The sequence below is a fragment of the Miniopterus natalensis genome, chromosome 17 (genome assembly GCF_054644295.1).
Source record: "Miniopterus natalensis isolate mMinNat1 chromosome 17, mMinNat1.hap1, whole genome shotgun sequence".
NCBI lineage: Eukaryota > Metazoa > Chordata > Mammalia > Chiroptera > Miniopteridae > Miniopterus > Miniopterus natalensis.
In genome coordinates, this window is record NC_142097.1 from 1,689,428 (window position 1) to 1,709,098 (window position 19,671).

General features: G+C 48.9%; 1 protein-coding gene across 2 annotated transcripts; it reads left to right on the top strand.

Annotated features, from left to right (window-relative positions):
- The first annotated feature begins 259 nt into the window (after positions 1-259).
- Positions 260-18,444, top strand: GID4 (GID complex subunit 4 homolog). Of its 2 annotated transcripts, XM_016196492.2 has the most exons (6): positions 279-482; positions 5,434-5,493; positions 10,813-10,920; positions 13,194-13,295; positions 15,162-15,292; positions 17,547-18,444. In XM_016196492.2, exons 1-6 carry the CDS (start codon positions 294-296, stop codon positions 17,608-17,610), a joined length of 654 nt encoding a protein of 217 aa, XP_016051978.1. In that variant the 5' UTR covers positions 279-293; the 3' UTR covers positions 17,611-18,444. The 2 variants fall into 2 exon arrangements, with proteins under 2 accessions (XP_087681909.1, XP_016051978.1); XM_087825783.1 differs by lacking the exons at positions 13,194-13,295; positions 15,162-15,292; positions 17,547-18,444 and having other exon boundaries at positions 260-482; positions 10,813-13,187.
- Positions 18,445-19,671: the final 1,227 nt, after the last annotated feature.

The following is a 19,671-nucleotide window of genomic DNA, read 5'->3' on the forward strand; positions in this document are numbered from 1 at the left end:
GCGGGTGGGGGGGCGCGCGCTTGGGGCGCGCGCTCGCGGGCACGCGCGCGAGGGCAAGTGGGGAGGGGGACTCAGCTCTGGACCGGCGGGCCCAGCTAGCGGGTCCCGGGTCCCGGTGGCGGCCGGAGCGGTTGGTCCGCAGGCCGCGGGCGGGGGGTGCCCCCCCCTCCCGCCCCAGCCCAGCGCGTGCGCGCCCCGGCCCCTCCCTCCCTGCCACCCTTCTCGGCTCCCGCGCGGCGGCGGCGGCGGTTCCTCTCCCCCTCCCCCCAACCCTGGCTCCGGGGGACCCCGCGATGCCGGTCCGCACTGAGTGTCCCCCACCGGCCGGTGCCTCGGTCGCGTCCGCGGCCTCGCTCATCCCGCCGCCGCCCATCAACACCCAGCAGCCCGGCGTGGCCACCAGCCTGCTCTACAGCGGCTCCAAGTTCCGCGGCCACCAGAAGAGCAAGGGGAACTCGTACGACGTAGAGGTGGTGCTGCAGGTGAGCGCCGGCCGGGCCGGCCGCGGCCCGAGGGCCTCCTCGCGGCGCCCACAGGCCGTGCCTCCCGCTCTCGAGCCGCCGCCGCGGACCAGGCCCTCGCCGCCGGGCCTCCCGCGCCCGGCGCCGCGCCGCCGGGACTTGCCCAGCTGGTGTCTCACACTGTCCGAGCCCGACCCCGACCTGCCCCTCACACCCGGAGCCTGTCGCGAGCCGCTCCCGGCCGACCCCTGACACTGCCCCGACTTGACGCCGGGACCTGCCCTCCTCGGATGCGGAAGCCCCCGGGACTGCACCCTCACGCTTGGGTCCTCCCCCCAGCACCCGGCGGCCCTCCGGCGGCCCCCCGCGGCCCTCAGGCGTTGAACAACTCTCCACGTTTCTCCTGACGGGACCCGCCCCGTGGCAGGTTTCCCCAGACCTGAGACGTGCCTCCTGTCCCTCCTCTCCTCGGACCCCGGGGCCCACCTCCGCCTCCTGGGGTCTCCTTCCTGGGAGAGCTCATCAGCCTCTTCAGACCTGGGGGCACCGCCCCCCCCTTAGTCCCCGAGCCTGAGGCGACTGATTCCTGGCCCTTGACCCCCACCCCAAACCAGGGGCGCTGCTGGGCGGGCCTCCCACAGCCCACCAGGGTCTTGCCTCCCGCCCCCCTTCCCCCTCACTGCCCCAGCCTCTCTCTGGTCTCCATACCCAGCTCCTCACAGCTGCCCCACCCCAGGCCTCTTGCCCCAGGCATCTCCTACTCTGAGCCCTGTTCTCTGGCCACTTGCCCTGGCCTCTCTACCCAGGCTTTCCCACCTCGTCCCTCCACCTTCCTCCTTTCTGGCTCCAGGGGACCCTCTTTGCGGCTTCTTAACTTCTGTCTGCACAGCCAAGGCTTCCTCCCAGTGCCTGATAGCCCTGTGCTGGGAAACCTAACCAACCCACGTGGACATTTCCTCCCCTTGCCATTCCACCTCCCCACCCCCCATCTGACCTGGATTTGTGAGTACCTCCTGTCAGCCCCTGATAGCTTTTCAGCTACAGCTTGGCCTGCCCTGGCCCCTTCCTACCTCTCACCCCTCTCACGCAAATGGGAGTACACTTGACATTTTTTCCCAGCCGGAGGAGATGGTCAGTGGCTGACACTCCCTTTGCTCTCTCTTCCCTCACAGTGTCCCTCCTGTAGCCACGTTGCTTGCCTCGGGACCCACTTTAGCCCTCACTGTGCCCCTTTGTCCTTAACCTGGCACCCCACCTCCTAAGCTGTTTCCAGAAGCCCCTCCAAACGTCTGTATCCTTGAAAGGCTTGCAGAAGCTTTGAGGTCCTAATGTGCTGCCTCACTGCAGCCACCTCTGAGGACAGATGTAGAATGTCCTGGCCATATACTCGCCCTTTGCCCTTTTAAATTTTAAATCTTAAACAGCCTCTCTTCTGAGCAAATAGGTCTCCCACCCAAAAGACGATGGGAGTATGTTTTCTTTCTGCTAGCTATAAGAGCATTCATCTGCCTCTTTTCTTAGTTTTGTGGGAATAAATCATTTCCCCCTGTTTTGGATTGGGAAAGCTGCATCTTCATGTTAATCTTTGGGCCATAAACTTAAAATTCTATTATGAACCATGATATTTATTGTAATTTCAGTCTTCATAATTATGTACGTCATGGTGATTGAAATGTAAGAATTTAGTATAAAGGTTTTGCAACTACTCATAAAATTCTGAAAGATCCCTGGTGTGGGTCATTTTTGGAATGATCTTGAATTTGTGTCCATTGTCTAATTTAATAGTTTCTGGTGTGACAGGGTAGCTGAGTGTCAAAGAGAAGTCTGCTTTGGTTACTGCAACAACTACTATTCTGTCATTAGTGTGTTGTTTCTGGGCTTCTGTCAGGTGCCAGTTTCCTTGTGAACCAGTGGAAGTGGCGGCTGAGCTGGGACAGGACTGACAGGTCCCAGGGAGGCCCAGAGCGGGAGTCTGGCTGGTGGCTGGAAGCTGCCGAGTAGGGTGTGTGGTGGTGGGCTTGGTGGGCTCCCGGGGCTGCTGCCTTGCGTCTAGGGGTGAGCTGCCTGTCTACCGTGGAGGGTCAGTGGCTCTTGTGTCAGCAGGGCTAGTTCTTAGGTCATGTTCGTGGTTCATCCTCATGCCTGCCTCCTGCATAGCAGCTTTGTTTAGACAGAACGCACGTGCCAGGAGTCACCCGCTGAAGGTGCACAATTCAGCAGTCGCTAGGACGTTCACAGAGCTGTATACCATCACCGCAGTCTACCCCTCATCACCTTGAAGAGAAACCTCAAACCCCTCCAACCCTAGGCAACCACTAGCTTTTTTTCTAAGATTTGCTTGTTCTGAACATTTCATGTAAATGGAATTATACAGTATGTGACCTTCTGTGTCTAGCTTTTTCCACGGAGCGTAATGTTTTCAGGATTCACCCATATCATGGCATGTGTCTGCTTCATTCCTTTTTATTGTTGCATAGTAGTCCATTGTATGGGTGTGCGGCATTTTGTTTATCCATTAACCAGCTGAGGGGCATTTGGGTTGTTTCTACTTTTTGGCTGTTGTGAATAATGCTGCTGTCTTCACAGCATGTACAAGTTTTTTGTGGACATACGTTTTCATTTCTCTTGGAACTCTATGTTTAACATTTTAAGAAACTGCCAGACTGATTTCCAGTGTCTACACCATTTTACATTCCCACCAGCAGTGTGTGAGGGTTGTGGGTGTCCACATCCTCACCAGCACTTGCTATTGTCTATCTTTTTTATTGCAGCCAACCTAGTGGGTGTGAAGTGGTATCTCATTGTGGTTTTGATTTGCATTTTCCTGATGACTAATGATGTTGCACATCTCTTCTGTGCTCGTCAAAGTACTATTTCTTTTTGAGATTCTTACTGGGCCTTTTGTTGTTGTTGTTTATCACTGTGACTATTCTGTTTCTCTTCTGCCATATAAGAAGCCAAAGTAAAGTGAGGGCCAGGGTCAGTGTAAAAGGAATATTGAAAAGAGCAGCTGTTGCATACAGCTGTGCTGTGAGGTCTTCCTGCTGAACATTCGCCTTGCTCGTCTCATTGAGATGCTGGCCTGTCGTTTGGTTAAAGCTCTCTACACTGTGGTGCATTCGAGTTCACCAACTGTCATCAAGATCAATTTGGGCAAAATGGGAGAGACACATGGTTGAATGGAAGCCAAATTGAAATTCTGATTCTTGTGATAATCCAAGCAAAATGTTAGCCAATTTACAGTTCAAGTTTTAATCTTATTAGCAACTATCTTTGCCACCTGATACCCTTCCAGTGGCTGTGAAATCCCAAACTGTATTGAATTCAGTGAGAACTGCATACATAAAACTCAAGACCTTGGGTTAGAGCTGTGTACCCTTTAATAAAAGTTCTTTGCTGAACCATGTTAGTACGGATCAGCTGCTTTAAATAACGTCCAGTGCCAGGGTCAGCAGATGGGGATATTTAAAATGCTTTGGCACTTTTCACATGGAATACTTTTGTCACCAGCACCAAACTGAGAGCACTTTAGCTTCATTGAAGCCCATTTGCTTCAGTGCTGACCTCATCTGGCTGAGTGAGCTCATTACAGTTTTTAAGGATTGCCTTTGTAATTGGAAGTAGTTGAGTCTCCAAATCTGATAAATCCCACAAAACTTTTCTAGTGTCTTAAAATGATACCTCACTTCACATTAAAATATCAGTGTGCTACAGCACCATTGTACTTTTTTTGCTTTAATTCCAGGGGTTCACTTTGTAAATAAATCCAATTGTCATGAAATCTGAAAATCTGCCTATTGAGGATGAGTCTGCATAGGTTGGGGTAAAGTACACTAGTTAGTATGCATCCAGCTGCAAGCACCATTTCAAACTAGCTTAGAGAAAAGGGGACCCGTGATCTCACATTACAAGAAGTTTAGAGGTGGCTTGGTTCCCAATTTGCTCATTCAGGGGCCCATTTCTTTCCATCTTTCTGTGCTGCCATCCTTGGCATTTCCCAGCCTGTTTCTCCTCATGATTTCTAGATGGCTGCCACAGGACTGGGCACTGGTACAGATACTGCCACCACGAGGGGAAGAAAAAGAGGCTCTCCAAAAGCCAGAATCTTTCCCATTAGCACCCAGAAGACTTATACACACATCTAACTGGCCAGAACTGGGTCACTCACCCCTAAATAGACAACTCACAAGGGGATGGGGCCACACGTTTGCCTTGGATCCATCAGGGTTGAGCATGTCTTGCGAAGCCAGGGTTGGTGCCAGGACAAAAATCTAGGCCCTGCCAGTGTAGAAAAGTAGGAAATTGGTTGTTGGGTGGCTGCTAAACCTCAAAATCTACACCTGTTACTCCTGTTTATTTTAGGCTCCTCTCTTCATCAAGAAATACAAGCATCCATGCATAAAATTAGCAGAGCAGGCATTCACAGTATAGTCTGATTTGTGGTCAGCACTTCGGTTTGTAACAAATTTGTACCACATAAGTCTTTGAAAGATGCCTTCCCTGAATATTCTGCCCATTTCATACATAATACAAGATGGTGCTTAGTGTAAATACAGGAACAGAAATAGGCCAGAAAGACATTAGAAAGCAAATGCAGCCCAGGTTAGGAATGACACGTGTACAGGTAGAAATGGAGGCCTACAGGCTAGTGATGCACAAATCCTGCAGACAAAAGGGAAACTGGTATTGAAGACAGTATAGAAGTGAGGCTGGAGCGAGCTTGCTGGTGCAGAGAGGGACTTCAGTCTCATGATATTCAGCTGAGTGAAATTGAGCTTCACCTGAACAGGCATGTGGATGGAGAAGACTCACAAAGGTGTCAGGCTGGTGGACTCTAGGTGTGTTGGGTGTACACTGACCTCCAGCCTTCCTTATGTTCCTTGGGCTCAAGCATGACCACTGGAAAGTGATTGCAGCTTGTCTTCTGGTGGTTCCTCCATTTGTAACAAGGCTATGTGTCCTTTCTTTCCAGCATGTGGACACGGGGAACTCTTACCTTTGTGGGTACCTGAAGATTAAAGGCCTTACTGAGGTAAGCACGCATTTAAATGAGGTAGAACTAGAACTAAAACGTGGACTGCACTCAGCAGTCTGAGTGTGAAGGGCACGCAGTTTCAGCTGAGGCTTGATTAAAGTTTCCCACTTCTGAGTGTTGTTATTGTCTGGGGAACATAAAGCATGCAGTTTCCATGTGTCTTGTTGGAAGGGATACAGACTGGCAAATCTTTACAGTTTATAAATAAGTCACAATGTGACTAATGCTATTAATTTCATTTTAATCTTTTTTGAGAAAATAATATGTAGTAAGAATATAGCTATCACCCTAAGTTTGAAAATTTCCGAAATAAGCATCAACCCTTTGAGAAGTTCTTTCCACTGGAACAATGAGAAGTGATCATCCATTTCCTAACAGAATTAGCTTCTATATAAATGTGCGCTGCTGTGGGGGTTTTTTTTAACCAACTTTGTAAAGCTTGAAACTCCTGGAAATGTAGGAAGCAAGAAAGAGCACCCTTTCTTTTCCCACTAGTGAGTAAACAGGAAGAGCACGAAGGTAACTGAACTGGCCACCTAACTCCACGGCGAGAGCCTGGGCTTGCCCTGGCTGCAGGGTGCCAGGGACCTGCCTGCTCTCGCCATCTTGGTGGCCCAGGGAGTTTGGAGATGCTGTGCGGAGCTGTGGAAAGAGGCTGGGTGACGTTCCCACTGTGTCCCTTACTGGTTCTATGACCTTGAATTTCCCTTCAGTTTCCTCACGTAGGAAATGAGAATTAAATGCCTGCTCTGTCTACTCCAGGGGCTCATCCTGGTGGGGAGGACACAATGTAACGTAAGGTAGGCTGTTGTGCAGTACAGTGCACAAGGCACTGATGACCCCTCACACTGGAAACAATTGTTTCTGTCTCCTCCGTTCCATCTGGTTCTCCTACTTCTTAGAAGTTTGGTTGGGCCCGGGCCAGTGTGGCCCAGTAGTTAGAGCCTTGGCCTGTGCACTGGAAGCGTCACGGGTTTGACTCCCGGTCAAGGGCACGTACCTCGGTTGCAGGTTCACACCTCACCCCTGGTTGGGGTCTGTCACATCCCTGTTTCTCTCCCTCCCTCCCTCCCTTCAGCTCTCGAAAAATCAATGGAAAAAAATATCCTCAGGTGAGGATTAACAAAAAAAACAAAAAAAGAAAACAAAACAAAAAAAAGAAAGAAAAGAAAAAAGAACTGTGGCTGAGAATTTTCTGTGAAGTTTGTTGCTGAGATGAAAAGGTAATCTCTTCATCGCCTCTGGACACGTATCCAGTCCAGTAGGGATAGGAAATGATAGCAAAATGAAGGGTGCTAACCTTTGAATTGTGGTAACATAGTAAACAGAGTATGTTCAACTCTTAGCCAAATTAATTGACCACAGAACATAAACATTTAACTTCATAAGGAAACCAGGAACATTTGTAATGTAGAATGTTTATTGCTGACTCTAAAAATCAGTCATTCTAGTCATAGGAAGCTGCATAGAAATGCTATGAACTTTCGCCCGGCCGGGCGTGACTCAGCGGTTGAGCATCGACCTGGGATCCAGGAGATCCGGGTTCGATTCCTGGTCAGGGCACATGCCCGGGTTGCAGGCTTGATCAATGACTCTCTCATCATTGATGTTTCTATCTCTCTCTCTCCCTCTCCTTTCCTCTCTCTGAAATCAATAAAGATATATTTTTAAAAAAAAGAAATGCTATGAACTTCCCAGCAGGAACGAGTAACCCTAGTGAAGGGGGGGGGCACCTCTGAGGCGTGAGCAGCCAGGCTCCGCTGAGGAGGGGTGCAGGCGTGGCCCTTCCTTGGGGCTAGCCCAGGGCAACCAGGGTTCATGGCCGGAACTCTGAGACCACCGTCCTGGCCAGTCCTTCCCACCTGTACCTGGAGTGGCCTCGTGAGGACAGGCCTCCCCAGCGCGTCTGCCCCAGGCATGGTGGGTCCGTGATGGCGCTGAGCTGGCGTTCAGCAGAGGTTTCTAAGTCGTGCTCCACTTCAGGGTCCTGTGAATTCACCTTTTTTAATAAAATTTTGTAGTAACTTTGCTGAGATACTGTTCACATACCATACAGTTTACCCATTTAAAGTGTACTGTTTATTGGCTTTTAGTGTAGGCCTGGTGGTGTGTGATGTCTAAAATCTAATACACATGGTCACTAGGTAATTTGTAAAATGCAGGACAGGTGATGATTCTTAGAATGATTTTATACTTGTATTATAAAATGCAGTTTCCATTTTTGTTTGCTTTTCCATTTATAGCTAGTTTTTGTTTTTGTTTTTGTTTTAATATATTTTTAGTGATTTCATAGAGAGGAAAGGAGAGGGAGAGAGAGATAGAAACGTCAATGATGAGAGAGTCATTGATTGGCTGCCTCCTGCACGCCCCCAACTGGAGATTGAGCCCGCAACCTGGGTATGTGCCCTGACCGGGAATAGAACCCTGATCGCCTGGATCCTAGGTCGATGCTCAATGGCTGAGCCACACCCACCCAGGCTCGCTGTTTAAGACTCAACTATATAGTTTATTTTAATAAAACTATTGAAATGGTTTGGTTTTTAGTTAGAATCTTCCTTGAGTTTACATTATAGAGTTAACTAGTAAATTGGTGATAACTGCCTCTTTGCTACCTCACACGAACAGTACAGCTTTAATGTTTGTATGCCTTCTGGACAGAAGTCCCAGGACTGTGACAAATGGGTGTCAGCTAGCATTCTCTTTGCAAATCTGACTCAGCAGTCGGAAGAGGGATCGTCCTGGGGAGGCTGGGGGGCCCTGACTGGGGCAGCCACTTCAGCACTCACTACTTCACTAGACCAGGCTGGAAGAGTTAGGAAGCTCTCACTGAGGTGGTGCTAAACTTGCTGGGAACAGGGGAGGCAGGTCATACCGACTGCACTCGCAGAGACCGCTGGGACAGAGTGCCAGTTCGCACACTTACAAATCAGGGGCATGCATATTCTGGACTTTCCCTTCATGTTACTGGGGAGCTGCATGTGGATCCCCTGGAAGGCAGGTCTGCATGGAAAGCCAGACCTTCCCCAGGCTGTCTTTGGTGAGCCTGGAATCAGAGAGCAGGGCCAGTGTGGGACTTACATGTCTGGGACAGCCCATCCACCCTAGGGAGCCCACACCTGCCTGGAGGAGGGGGTTGCTAGCTCTGCCGCGACCCCTTTCTTTGGTAGCCTCACCCCTCCTGCTGAGCTCTCTGGCTCTGAGTTGCCTCCGGTTTGGCTTTATTCAGGTACTCGCGTTTCCCCTTCCTGCACTAAGAGGTATTTTGGTAACTTCTGTGCATATGAATTGTAATTCATCAAGTATCTTACTGAATCCTCTGAGTTTGGGGTGACCATGCAGTCACCCTGATACACTGCCTAAAGAGTTTTTAGGGAGAAGTCAGTGCAGAATCATTCATTAGGAAAATGTGATTTCAACCATAAGTATTTTTTTGCATTAGAACAGGGCCAGTTTATCATTTTCTTCTGTCTCCTTTATGGAAGTTTTGAAAAAAAATTAAAGTTTGAAAATCAGAAAATTACAGTATGAGTATGCAAAACGCAGTTTATTCTTTTTTTAAAATGTTTTTATTGATTTTTAGGGGGAAAGGGGGGGAGGGAGAGAGAAACATGAATTGGCTGCCTCCAGTACACACCCCAACCAGGGATCGAACCTGCAACCCAGGCATGTGCCCTGACTGGGAATGGAACCAATGACCTTTCAGTGCACAGGACAACACTCAACCAACTAAGCCACCCAAGCAGGGCTCAGAGTTTATTCTTGTATTATTATTTACTATATAGCTTTAAATTTAAAACCTCAGGTCAGGTGCTAACTTATATAGAACTTTTTTCCTTAGTATTCTTTCCTAAAACAGGTTAAATTTAGTTTATATCTTTAAAAATAGGTTTCCATTTATCCCATTTTATTTCTTCACCCTGTTTATATAAGTATCCGCGTGGAGAACCCAGCAGCATAGTTGGGCGAGGGGTTGTGGTTTGGAAGTTGGCTGCTGAGAGAAGAGAAGGGGGGCTCAGCAGGCTCAGCCAGGCTGCCGCCGTGGCGGTGCTGCCTCCTGCCCTGCCGGCAGCCTCTGGAAGGTCCTGAGCCACGCGGCTGCTCGGGCTGGAAAAAGAGGCAAAGCCATTGGAACAGGTTTATTCTAAACCTGTACAGGTGTTCGCTGCAGGATAAGAGGGTCTCACACGGGGTATGAAGAAGAGGGACCTCTGTGGTCTGGGAAGTGCGGATGGTGACTGTGTCTGCAAGCTGGGCAGAGGGGCCGGGGCGGGTGGGCTTCTTGTTTGTTTGTTTTTGTTTTTTTTAATCCTCACCTGAGGATATGTTTTTTATTGCTTTTCAGAGAGAGAGAGAGAGACACTGATGGGAGAGAGACACATCAACTGGTTGCCTCCGGGCACAAGCCCGGACCAGGCTGAGGATCGAGCCTGCAACCCAGGTATGTGCCCTTGGCTGAAATCGAACCCGGGATCCTTCAGTCCACGGGCAGATGCTCTAACCACTGAGGCACACCGGCCAGGGCGTGGGCAGGTTTTTTACAAATGCAGAGAAATGGTAGCTTTTTTACTGTGTTAATTTTTCTTCTGTTAATTTGGTGCCTCCTTATTAGCAGATGAACAAATAGCAAATAAAATGTAACAGTATTCTAAACACGCAAGTAGGAATACAGCTTATTTATTTTTCCTAGCAGAACTTTTTTGTGGTTGTGATTTTCCATTGCAGACCTGACTTGCATATGTTTTCCTAGTATAAATCATCTCTGTTTTTATGATGATATAATTAAATGTATCTAGTATATCAAGGTATTCTACCAAAAAGTCCACCCCTAGAAACTTGAAGAATTGGCATAAAAGGGACAAAGGACTGAACCAGTGTGAGAACCAGTGGGCAAGGTCTTGGCTTGAGGGAGACTTAGCTATGAGGACTCTAATTTTGGAGGCTCTTTGGGTGTTTTCCTTGGAAGGTGCAGTCCACTTAGTTACCATCTTCTTTGTATGGAGTATTCAGAATTGACTTGTGGGAATCATCCAAATTCTTTTTTGAGCAATTAACACATAGCAAGTGAAGTCAAAGAAGGGCTCTCTGCTTCTGGCAAAGCCCTTGGAGTCCAGGAGACCCCTGCTTTCTGCACCTTTGATTTAGGCTCCCCCCACAGCCATCAGCACGCTGCAGCCTGACTGGTTCAGATTGTTGGCTAGCAGTGCGATCACTTTTTGAGAGTATGGGAAAGAGGTTAGAGTGGGGTTGATTTTTCCTCTGTAAAAGGTTAAAACTCCTGGTAAACATCTTGTTTTGATATTTGGGTTTTGACCATAGGAATATCCAACCCTTACGACCTTCTTTGAAGGAGAAATAATCAGCAAAAAACACCCTTTCTTAACTCGGAAGTGGGATGCCGATGAAGACGTGGATCGGAAACACTGGGTGAGTACATCTCTGCTTGCCCTGGGCCTCCAGGAGAGCCACAGAGCCAGCTCTCAGGGTCTTACCACATCCCCTTGTCCTTTCCATTTGCCCTTCCCCTGTCCACGGGTCCTTCCTCATCTGCTGCACTTGGGGAAATCCCATGAAACACAGCAATGGCCTCTGACTTTAGGGGATGTGATGGAGATGCAGTTCCTGGAAAGCTGCCCCTCCTCTTGGCCAACCACAGGAGGCTTCTCCTCACCCCAGCTCCTGATAGACAGGCACAGTCTGAGGCCCAGCAGGTGCTGTGGGGGAAGCCAGCCCCCCCTCACTGTCGCTGTGGGACATGTTCTTGTCCGTCAGTAGTGAGCAGCGTAGAGCTCCTGTCCTCCAGTCTTTTCTTCAGTTGTCACACAAATCCGCTTCTCAGCCTGTTGTAACAACGTCTGGCTTAGCTGACCATGGCAATGATGAATTTTGGTTTAACACTGAGGAAGTCCGTGGCATTCACCCTCTAAGCCAACCAGAAGTGGTTAGTTGTGTCATAATGACTCTAAACCTGTCTCCTGAATCTGGCCCAGCAGTCCTCGCGGAGACTCCGACTCCAGACCCTCATTTGAGGTAACTCCATTTCAGAGGGGCTGCTTTGCTTATTAACATTTTTCTTGAGTTAGGAAAGCAACATCTGTCAGATGCTGAATTTTGATTAAATTTAAATTTAGACTTTAGCTTTTTAAAACATTTTTTGAAAGTTACATGTTTTGACTATTGTAGCAAAGAGACACTAAAAGTCAGATTCATTTCTCGATCACATGAGAGAACGAACAAGATTTAAGTACTCAGAAGGTTGGGGGAGCACTCATGGTGGCCGATGGTGTCAGTGTCACACAGCAGTACTGGAGAGCTCCTTGGTGCCCTCTGGTCCCACCCTGCCCAGTGCTGGCTCTTTTTGCACAGTGGCCACCTTGTGAGATGGCGCCTTCCTCTCCTGGACAGTCCCGTGAAAAAGGTCTTCCTTCTAACAAACCACAGCTTGTCTCCCATTCAACTTTGTTTTCCATCTCAAATTGGTCCTGCAAAAAGCAAGGTCTTTGGGGCCCAAGGAAACCTTAGTTTTAGGCTGACTTCACTGCACATTCAGTACCTGGAAAGCAGCTCTTATTTTCCACTGACTTCCCATTGGAACCCTGGAGAACATCTGGGACTCCAGCCTTTGTTAGGCTAGATTGAAATATTCTGAGTGAAAGAGGGCAGAGAAGGCCCTTGACACTGGCGTGCTAGGCATGGTGAGCGGAGAAGCTGGGCCTGCGGACTGCCTCTTAGCCTTTCCCATACTTTCCAGCCAGGAGATCGCCCAGATCCCTGCAGAGGACTCTTGGAAGTCTACGCTGTGCCTTTGTTTGACAGGGATTCACAGTGTCTAATATGCTTCACACATGAGACCACTTTTCCATTGTAAACTGGAATCTGAAACGTTGTATTTCACCCTCAGGTTTTCCTGAGTGAACTTTAAGTTGGTGTCACAGTGGGACTATGAAGCCAAGGTTCCACATACGCCTCTACTTAGAATAAGAATGTCTGTGTAACGAGCTCTGACTTAATATCCCTGTATCCTCATTTTTTATTTAAGATGTTTTCTTATAAAATTAATACAGTCTTGTTAAAAATATTTGAAAAAAACAGAAATGCAAAAGGAAAAAAAATCATCTATACTGGCAATACCTAAAGCTAATATAGGTATTAAAGTTTCCCTGAATCTCGTTTGAATATGTATATATTTTTTAAACAAAAATGGGATCATAAGGTATAGTTTTGTAACCTATTTCTAGTCTCTTTTTTTTCTTTTTAAATTTAACCATATACTTCCCGTTTCCAGTTTCTACTTACCCAGCTGGCCCCACGCCCTCTCTCCTCAGCCCAGCAGGCTGGCTCTCATTCTGCCCGCCTCTTTGGTGGCTGCGATGCTCACAGGGACCTTTTCACTGACCCTGGCTGTCTGGTAAAGTGCTCTGTGAACAGGCTCCTGGAGTTGCGTCTGTTTCCACCTGCCGCCCTTCCTCAGGCCGATCCCTGGGCAGGGCTGAGCCCAGATGTCTGCACAGAGTCCAGGTCTGCGTTCGGGGAAGGGGTGGCCACAGGCTGTTTCCAGGGCTTGACGTTCGCTGCTCCTGCCTGTGCCACTGCCAGCCGCTGTCCTGCCTTCAAGGAGCGCTCACACCTAGGCACGAAGGGTAGCCCTGACACCAGCCTCTCCTATGGACCTATTCTCTTACTCTCTTGTTTGCTTTTAGGGCAAGTTTCTGGCTTTCTATCAGTATGCAAAATCATTTAATTCAGATGACTTTGATTATGAAGAGCTGAAGAATGGGGATTATGTCTTCATGAGGTGGAAGGTAAGCCCCCAGGCGGCTCCCTGACAGTACCAGCTCCCGCAGTGTATCCCCCATCTGTTCCCCATGTCCAGTGCTTATTACAGTGTTGTCTTCTTGGCAGGGTCTCTACACACTCATGAAAGGCAGGCACAGCTCCAAGGCACACTGGCTTACTGCGGACATCCCTGCCGAATCTCTGGTTAAGCTGTTTAGTGTTAGCAGATGAATCCACCCTTGACACTGTTGCTCATTTCTCCCACCCGAGGATCCCTTTGGCCTCCAGGTTGAATCAGCCCTAGTCTTCGGTGGATTCAGGGGAGAGCCCAATGCTCTCTAAATTCAGTCATCCTCTGTCCCTGTCCTCAGCTTTGGCTTAAATGCCATTTCAGTGACTGCTGCCTCACCATGTCCTTGCCCAGGGCTCACTCAGTGTAGTTACAGCTCCTCTGGTTCCCTCCAGCTCAGGAAATGAGGGACCAGGAATGGAATTCAGGTTTTCCACTCACCAGCCCTGAGAACTCCGCCTGGCTGGACTCGGGGGGTTGGCTTTGGGCTGAGAAGTTCTTTGTGCTCCCTGCTTTGGTAGCATGACAGTTGCCCTGTTGTGGCCATAGGACAGCAAAATCACGAAGCAAATTTGTTAAGTCACTTTGTAAACATATACCTGCCTCCAAGCCCTGCTCCCCAGTCTGTAAGAAACAGCTAGCTGTTTTATCCTGAAATCTGCTAGTGTCACTTAGACAAATCATTCAGGGTAGTCATTCCCAGCCTTCACTTTGTGTAGTTAATAATTTTGGGGGATGGGGAATGTTACCATTTCAGGAGAGTTGCCAGGTACTGAGGCTGCCCTGGCAAGCTTGCCACCTGCTGGAAATAAGCCATCTAAATAACATGTTAAAGGAAGTATCTTGTAAGGTTCTAATTTAAAATTTAATTTTAAAAACTACAATTTCAGAGGTTGAAAAGGAAAGAAGAGTGTCTTAAGATCAAAAAAGCACTGATTAAAATTCTTTTGTCTTCAAAGCATTTCTGAGGTGACTCACCTTTGGTCTTTGAGAGACCTCTGCCTCTACTTCTTTGGGCCCTGGGGCCTCTGGCCTTGTCTCCCTGGGAGAGTAGGATGCTGCCTATCAACTCTTGGCTCCAACCAGAGATAACATGCTTGCCTTTCGTAGGTGTCTGATCAAGAATAGGAGAGTTCTGGTTGCTTTTGATGAGGCATAGAGCTTTTTTTTTAATTTATTGATTGATTTTTAGAGAGAGAGAGGAAGGGGAGAGAGAAAGAGAAACATCGATTTGTTGTTCTGCTTACTTCTGCATCATTGGTTGTTTCTTGTATGTGCCCTGACCGGGGACCCAACCTGCAAGCTTGGCTTATTGGGATGACACTCTAACCCACTGAGGTACCCGGCCAGGGCAAGGTATAGAGCTCTTTAAGGGGTATTACAAGGGCTACTGATGACTGAGCTGCCCTCAGAATGATCGCAGGCCAACAGAAGTGACCTGCTGTTCTAGAGGTGATCGGGAGCCTAGCAATGGTTCCTGGAGTGGAGCACAAACCTCCTCCTCCCAGGTCATTCTGTCTGTGCACCCTGAAAGGCAGGCAAGCAGGTAGGCATTGATTCACTTATGAGAAGTGTGGACCATGCACCTTCTCTCAGTTGCTGATCCTGGTGAGCTCAAGTCACAGTTTTCTGCATTAGTATGTAGGATTCTCGAATGGCGCATGAATGCTGTTCATGGCCAGGGTACAATGCAGAGGCTTTCCGTCACCCAGCACGCGGGGTAGACCATGTGATGGTGGCACCTGAGAGCCACCTCATCATGAAGGAGGAGGCCCCAGAGGTGGTGGTGGGCGCTGTTACTGACCTCCCCATCTGTGTGCAGGAGCAGTTCCTGGTCCCAGACCACACAATCAAAGACATCAGCGGTGCTTCCTTTGCCGGGTTCTACTACATCTGCTTCCAGAAGTCGGCAGCCTCCATAGAGGGCTACTATTACCATAGGAGTTCAGAATGGTAAGGAGCCCGCGGCTGAGCAGGCGCTCGCCGCCCTTGCTGCCTGCTATCCCTTGGCTCACCAAGTCCAAAAGGAAACCTCTCTGCTGGGCTCCGCATGGATTTCATGCTCTGTTTAGATGCTGAGGCCTCTCTCAGTGATCTCGCTGCTTACACTAGGAGCCCATCCCCATCCATAGAGAAGAGCACACGAGGGAGAGCGAGGGCTGGAAACAGAGCTCACTGCTAAAGGCTTCCAGCGGCGCTGAGTTTTCACAGTGTCTATCTCAGTCTTGCTGGTTTTGTATTTATTCCTCCCAAATTTAATCAGTGACTAAAATGTCAGCTCCAGCTGCAGACTGTGAATTTTGCTGTCAGCAGCCTTTTTAATTCTGTGGACATATTCCTGGTCCCAGGAATTTGCAGGTCCCTGTGCACTTGGTTTTCGCTTGGTGACCGAGGGGTCATGGGAGTTGACAGTCCTGCCCTGGGTTTGGTTCCAGGTGAAGGACCCAATGCCACTGCAAGTACTTGTTTTGTCACCTTTTTGAGGACTCTCCTGTCTCCTTGCTGCTTTTTAAGTACCTTATTACACCTGAAGGGTGAACCATATCATAAAATACCCAATTTCTTCTCTGTGGAGACACCTGCTTCCTTTCAGAGTTTTCACACTTTGGTGACTTGTGAGTGACTCTACCCTGGGCTGAGTCAAATTTCTTGTTCAGGGCCTGTGGGCTCAGGGCAGCCCCAGCTCCTCTGAGATGCCAAATTAGCAGGGTTTCAGTAAATTATTTTCAGAGGAGTTTTTAAAACTTTTCATTCTTTTTTAGCTGACAGCTTTATCGATATAAATCATAAAGCGTGCAATTCCGTGGTCTTTAGTATAGTATCAGTTGTGCCACCGTCACCACAACAGTTTTAGAGCATTTTATCACCACAGGAAGAAACCCTGCACTCCCTCAGCTGTCACCCCCAGCTTCCCACCCCAGTCCAACCCAAGGCAGCCACTGGCCTTCTTTCTATTTGCACAGATTTGCCTACCCCTGATATCTCATATAAAGGGAACCAGTCACCAGGTGGCCTTTGTGTCTAGCTTCTCTCACTCAGCACATGAGGGAAGGGTCTGGCCACTCAGTAGCACATGTAGTGCTTCATGTTCATTGCCGAGTAGTTTTCCACTCTGAGGCCGTAGGCCACATACGTGTGTCCATCCATCACTGCGTGGACACCAGACTTGTTGTACCTTTGACTGTTGTGAATATTCTGCTCTGAACATGGTTGTACAAGTGTTTGTCTGAGTTCTTGCTTTCAATTCCTTTGGGCATAAACTTAGGAGTAGAATTGCTGGGTCCTATGGTGACTGTATGTTTAACTTTCTGAGGAACCACCAAAAAGCAGCTATGCCAGTTTCCACAGCAGCTATACCATTTTGCGTTTCCCACCAGCAACGCATGAGGGCGACAGTTTTTCTGCTCTCTCCACATCCTCGGTAACACTTGTCATGACATCTTCACGATCATAGTGCCCTCATGGGTTTGAAGTGGCACCTTGTGGCTTTGACTTGTATATTCTGGTAGCCAATGCATAAGCCTTTCTTGGTGATTTTTTGGGTAAGAAAGAAATTGCTTTTTGCTATGATCCTCCTCGCTCCTGTGTGAAACAAGCCAGGGGAGAGCTAGCTCCCACACCAGCGCCTCTCGCTGCCACTGAGGGCCATCACCCCGGTGTGCACTGTCCTGCCTCTGCTTCTCCTTCACCTGCTGGACTCCTGGGAGCACCTGCCACAGGGAAACACAGACACCACCTCAGAGTTCTCTCTGTTCTCAAAGTCCGGCAGCCCTTCCTGGGGAAGTGAGAAATGAAGATAAGTGGTACAGTCAGGGTTAGCTGTAAGGGGTCTCTCCCATGCTCTCTGGACTCCGGAGAACTGGGGTGTTTTCATGGAGCTCTGAGCAGTGCTGCCTCGCAGTCCAAGAAGGGCTGAGACGCTGGGCATCAGACAGGGCAGGACTTCCACTCTCATTTTATAAGACACACTAGGATTGCTTCATGATTGGAGCAGGAGGCCAAAAGACAGCTTATTTGATGCATAACTCGGGGGATCAACCAAAGAAATAGAGATAAAACCAAAGGTTTCACATGAAGAACATGAACTTGTATCCATGTAAGTGTGTGGGTTGTTGGGGGCTCTGGTTGGGTTTTTTAGAACATCCTCCGTTCAGTGTCCAGGATGCCGAGACGACTGCCTTCCGTTTCTGTCTTTCCCCCACTGCAGGTATCAGTCGCTCAATCTAACCCACGTTCCTGAGCACAGCGCACCCATCTATGAATTCCGGTGACAGTGGTTCAGACAGCAACCAAATAAAACTGAACTTGGCAAAAAAGAACTTTGCCAAGAAAATTGTGTGCCTGCCGGAGCCAGGAGAACACGTGTTCCTGTTTCCTCATGAGCAGACGCGCATCAGAAAGCGTGGATGTGGCCCCAAGTCCTGGCGGCCACAGGCAGGGGAGGGCTGTACCCATTCTCCCTCCCTTTCTGTGGCAATTTGCTCTTAGCCCGTTTTCAAGCTACCTTATGTGCACTTTTCCTTCTGCACAGCTGACTTCCGCATCACTGAAATGCCCATCTTCCCTCCGTCCCTGCCCCCGGCCACCCTCAGCCTTGGTGCTCAGTGGTTCCCATCCGAGACCCTCGCCCCTAGTTGCTTAGTCTGGTAGCTCAAGAAAAGGCAGAGCCCCAGCACATGTGTGCCCCCCAGAGCTGCTGTGCAGGGAGTTGGCGAGCTGTAGCAGCATCCGCCAAAGAAACAAGGCGGAGGCTGATTGTTTAACAGTCACTTGGCACTGCCCAGCCCTGTAATGTTCACCAGCTCCAATGGCTGGCAGAGCCTGCCGTCGGGTCAGTAAATGTAAGGCTTCCAGATCCCTGGCGGGAATGGATTCCAGGCTGCTTAGCACATTCGCTCCGAACTTTTGAACTTGAGGGCAATACTAAACTTTTAAAAAAAAGGGTTTTTTATTGCAAAATTATTTTTATGATCCCTTGAACAAGGACCCTATGGCAAATGCACAATTATTCAGAATTACATTTTATCGTTTTCACATTGAAAACAACAAATGTTGACTTAGTAATTTTTATACTTATATCTATATATAAATGTATATTTAATCAACCAGCAGTTTGAAACTGGTCGTCCTGGTACAAAAGTTTTGCAGCATTGCATAAATTATAGTGCTAAATGTGAGAACTGTTTTGGGGGCCAGTTTAGCATTTGTACCTCCTCCTCTTGCTGCTCAGAACAGCAGTGCTTCATGGTGATCTCTTTCATCCCGCAGAAGGGCCGCCATTCTCCTAAAAGAGCGACTGAAATGTTGGGACAGGGGAGGGGCAGGGACATGAACATGCTCAAGTAACTCGAGGCTCACGTGCCAAAGTAAGTGTGTGTGTGTGTGTGTGTGTGTGTGTGTGTGTGTGTTTCGTTTTGTTTTTGTTTCGTGTTTTAAAAGCTTAATAGGTTGGCATCAGTTGCGGCCACAGCTATGGGCAGGGCTTTGGGGGGATTGGCATCTTCTGGTGGTTTACGAGATTTACTCAGAGCTCAAGAGGGCAGACTCCACCAAGGGACGGCATTGTAATGGAGCAGAGCTCGCCACCAGCTGCGTATCCTGGGCCGTGTGAGGACACAGCCCTCCGTCTACCTGAGTGCTGGGGCGTCTTATTAAAGAGCGACTTTCCTTTTAATGACATGTGCACTGTTTGTTCCTGAGAGTGAATGTCAGGGGCAGCCCTGAAGGAGAAGTATGTGGGAAGGCAGTCAGTCAGCTGGGACACCTGGGCTGTATAGTCCTAAGGCTTTGTGCAGAGGTGTGACCAACCCATCCAGTCCGGCCAGGGCCGTGGAGCCCTAAAAGGTTGCCTTGGTGACTTCAGTGAAAAAATTATTTACATCTATTCTCAGAGATGAGTCAGAAATGTTTTCTTGATTTTAAAACTCCAGAAACAAATGGATGGGTCTGGTCAAACCCAGCTGAAGGTGCAGTGATGAGGCGAGGACACATGCTGTAGCTTCGGTATAACGGACCAGTGTTCCCTAAGAGGGAGGGGGAGCAGGAGCCTTGCCCTCGCCTCCGCTCCCCCACAACATGCATGATCATAAGCTTCATCTGCATTTTGCAAGCTCCTTGAAGGATGCAGGCCTCCCTCAGAACCCTGGGAGGTGAGGTTAGACCCTGAAGTTTATCAGGGCTTCAGTGTGGCTCCAAGAGGTCAGTGGGTTGGTGGGGTTGGTTGAATGGCCAAGGAAGGACATGTGCAAACATTGATGTGTTCAGCTAGCCAGATGGGTTCTATGTAGGATTTCTTTCTTCCTTTTTTAGCCACATAACGACGTGCACCGGTT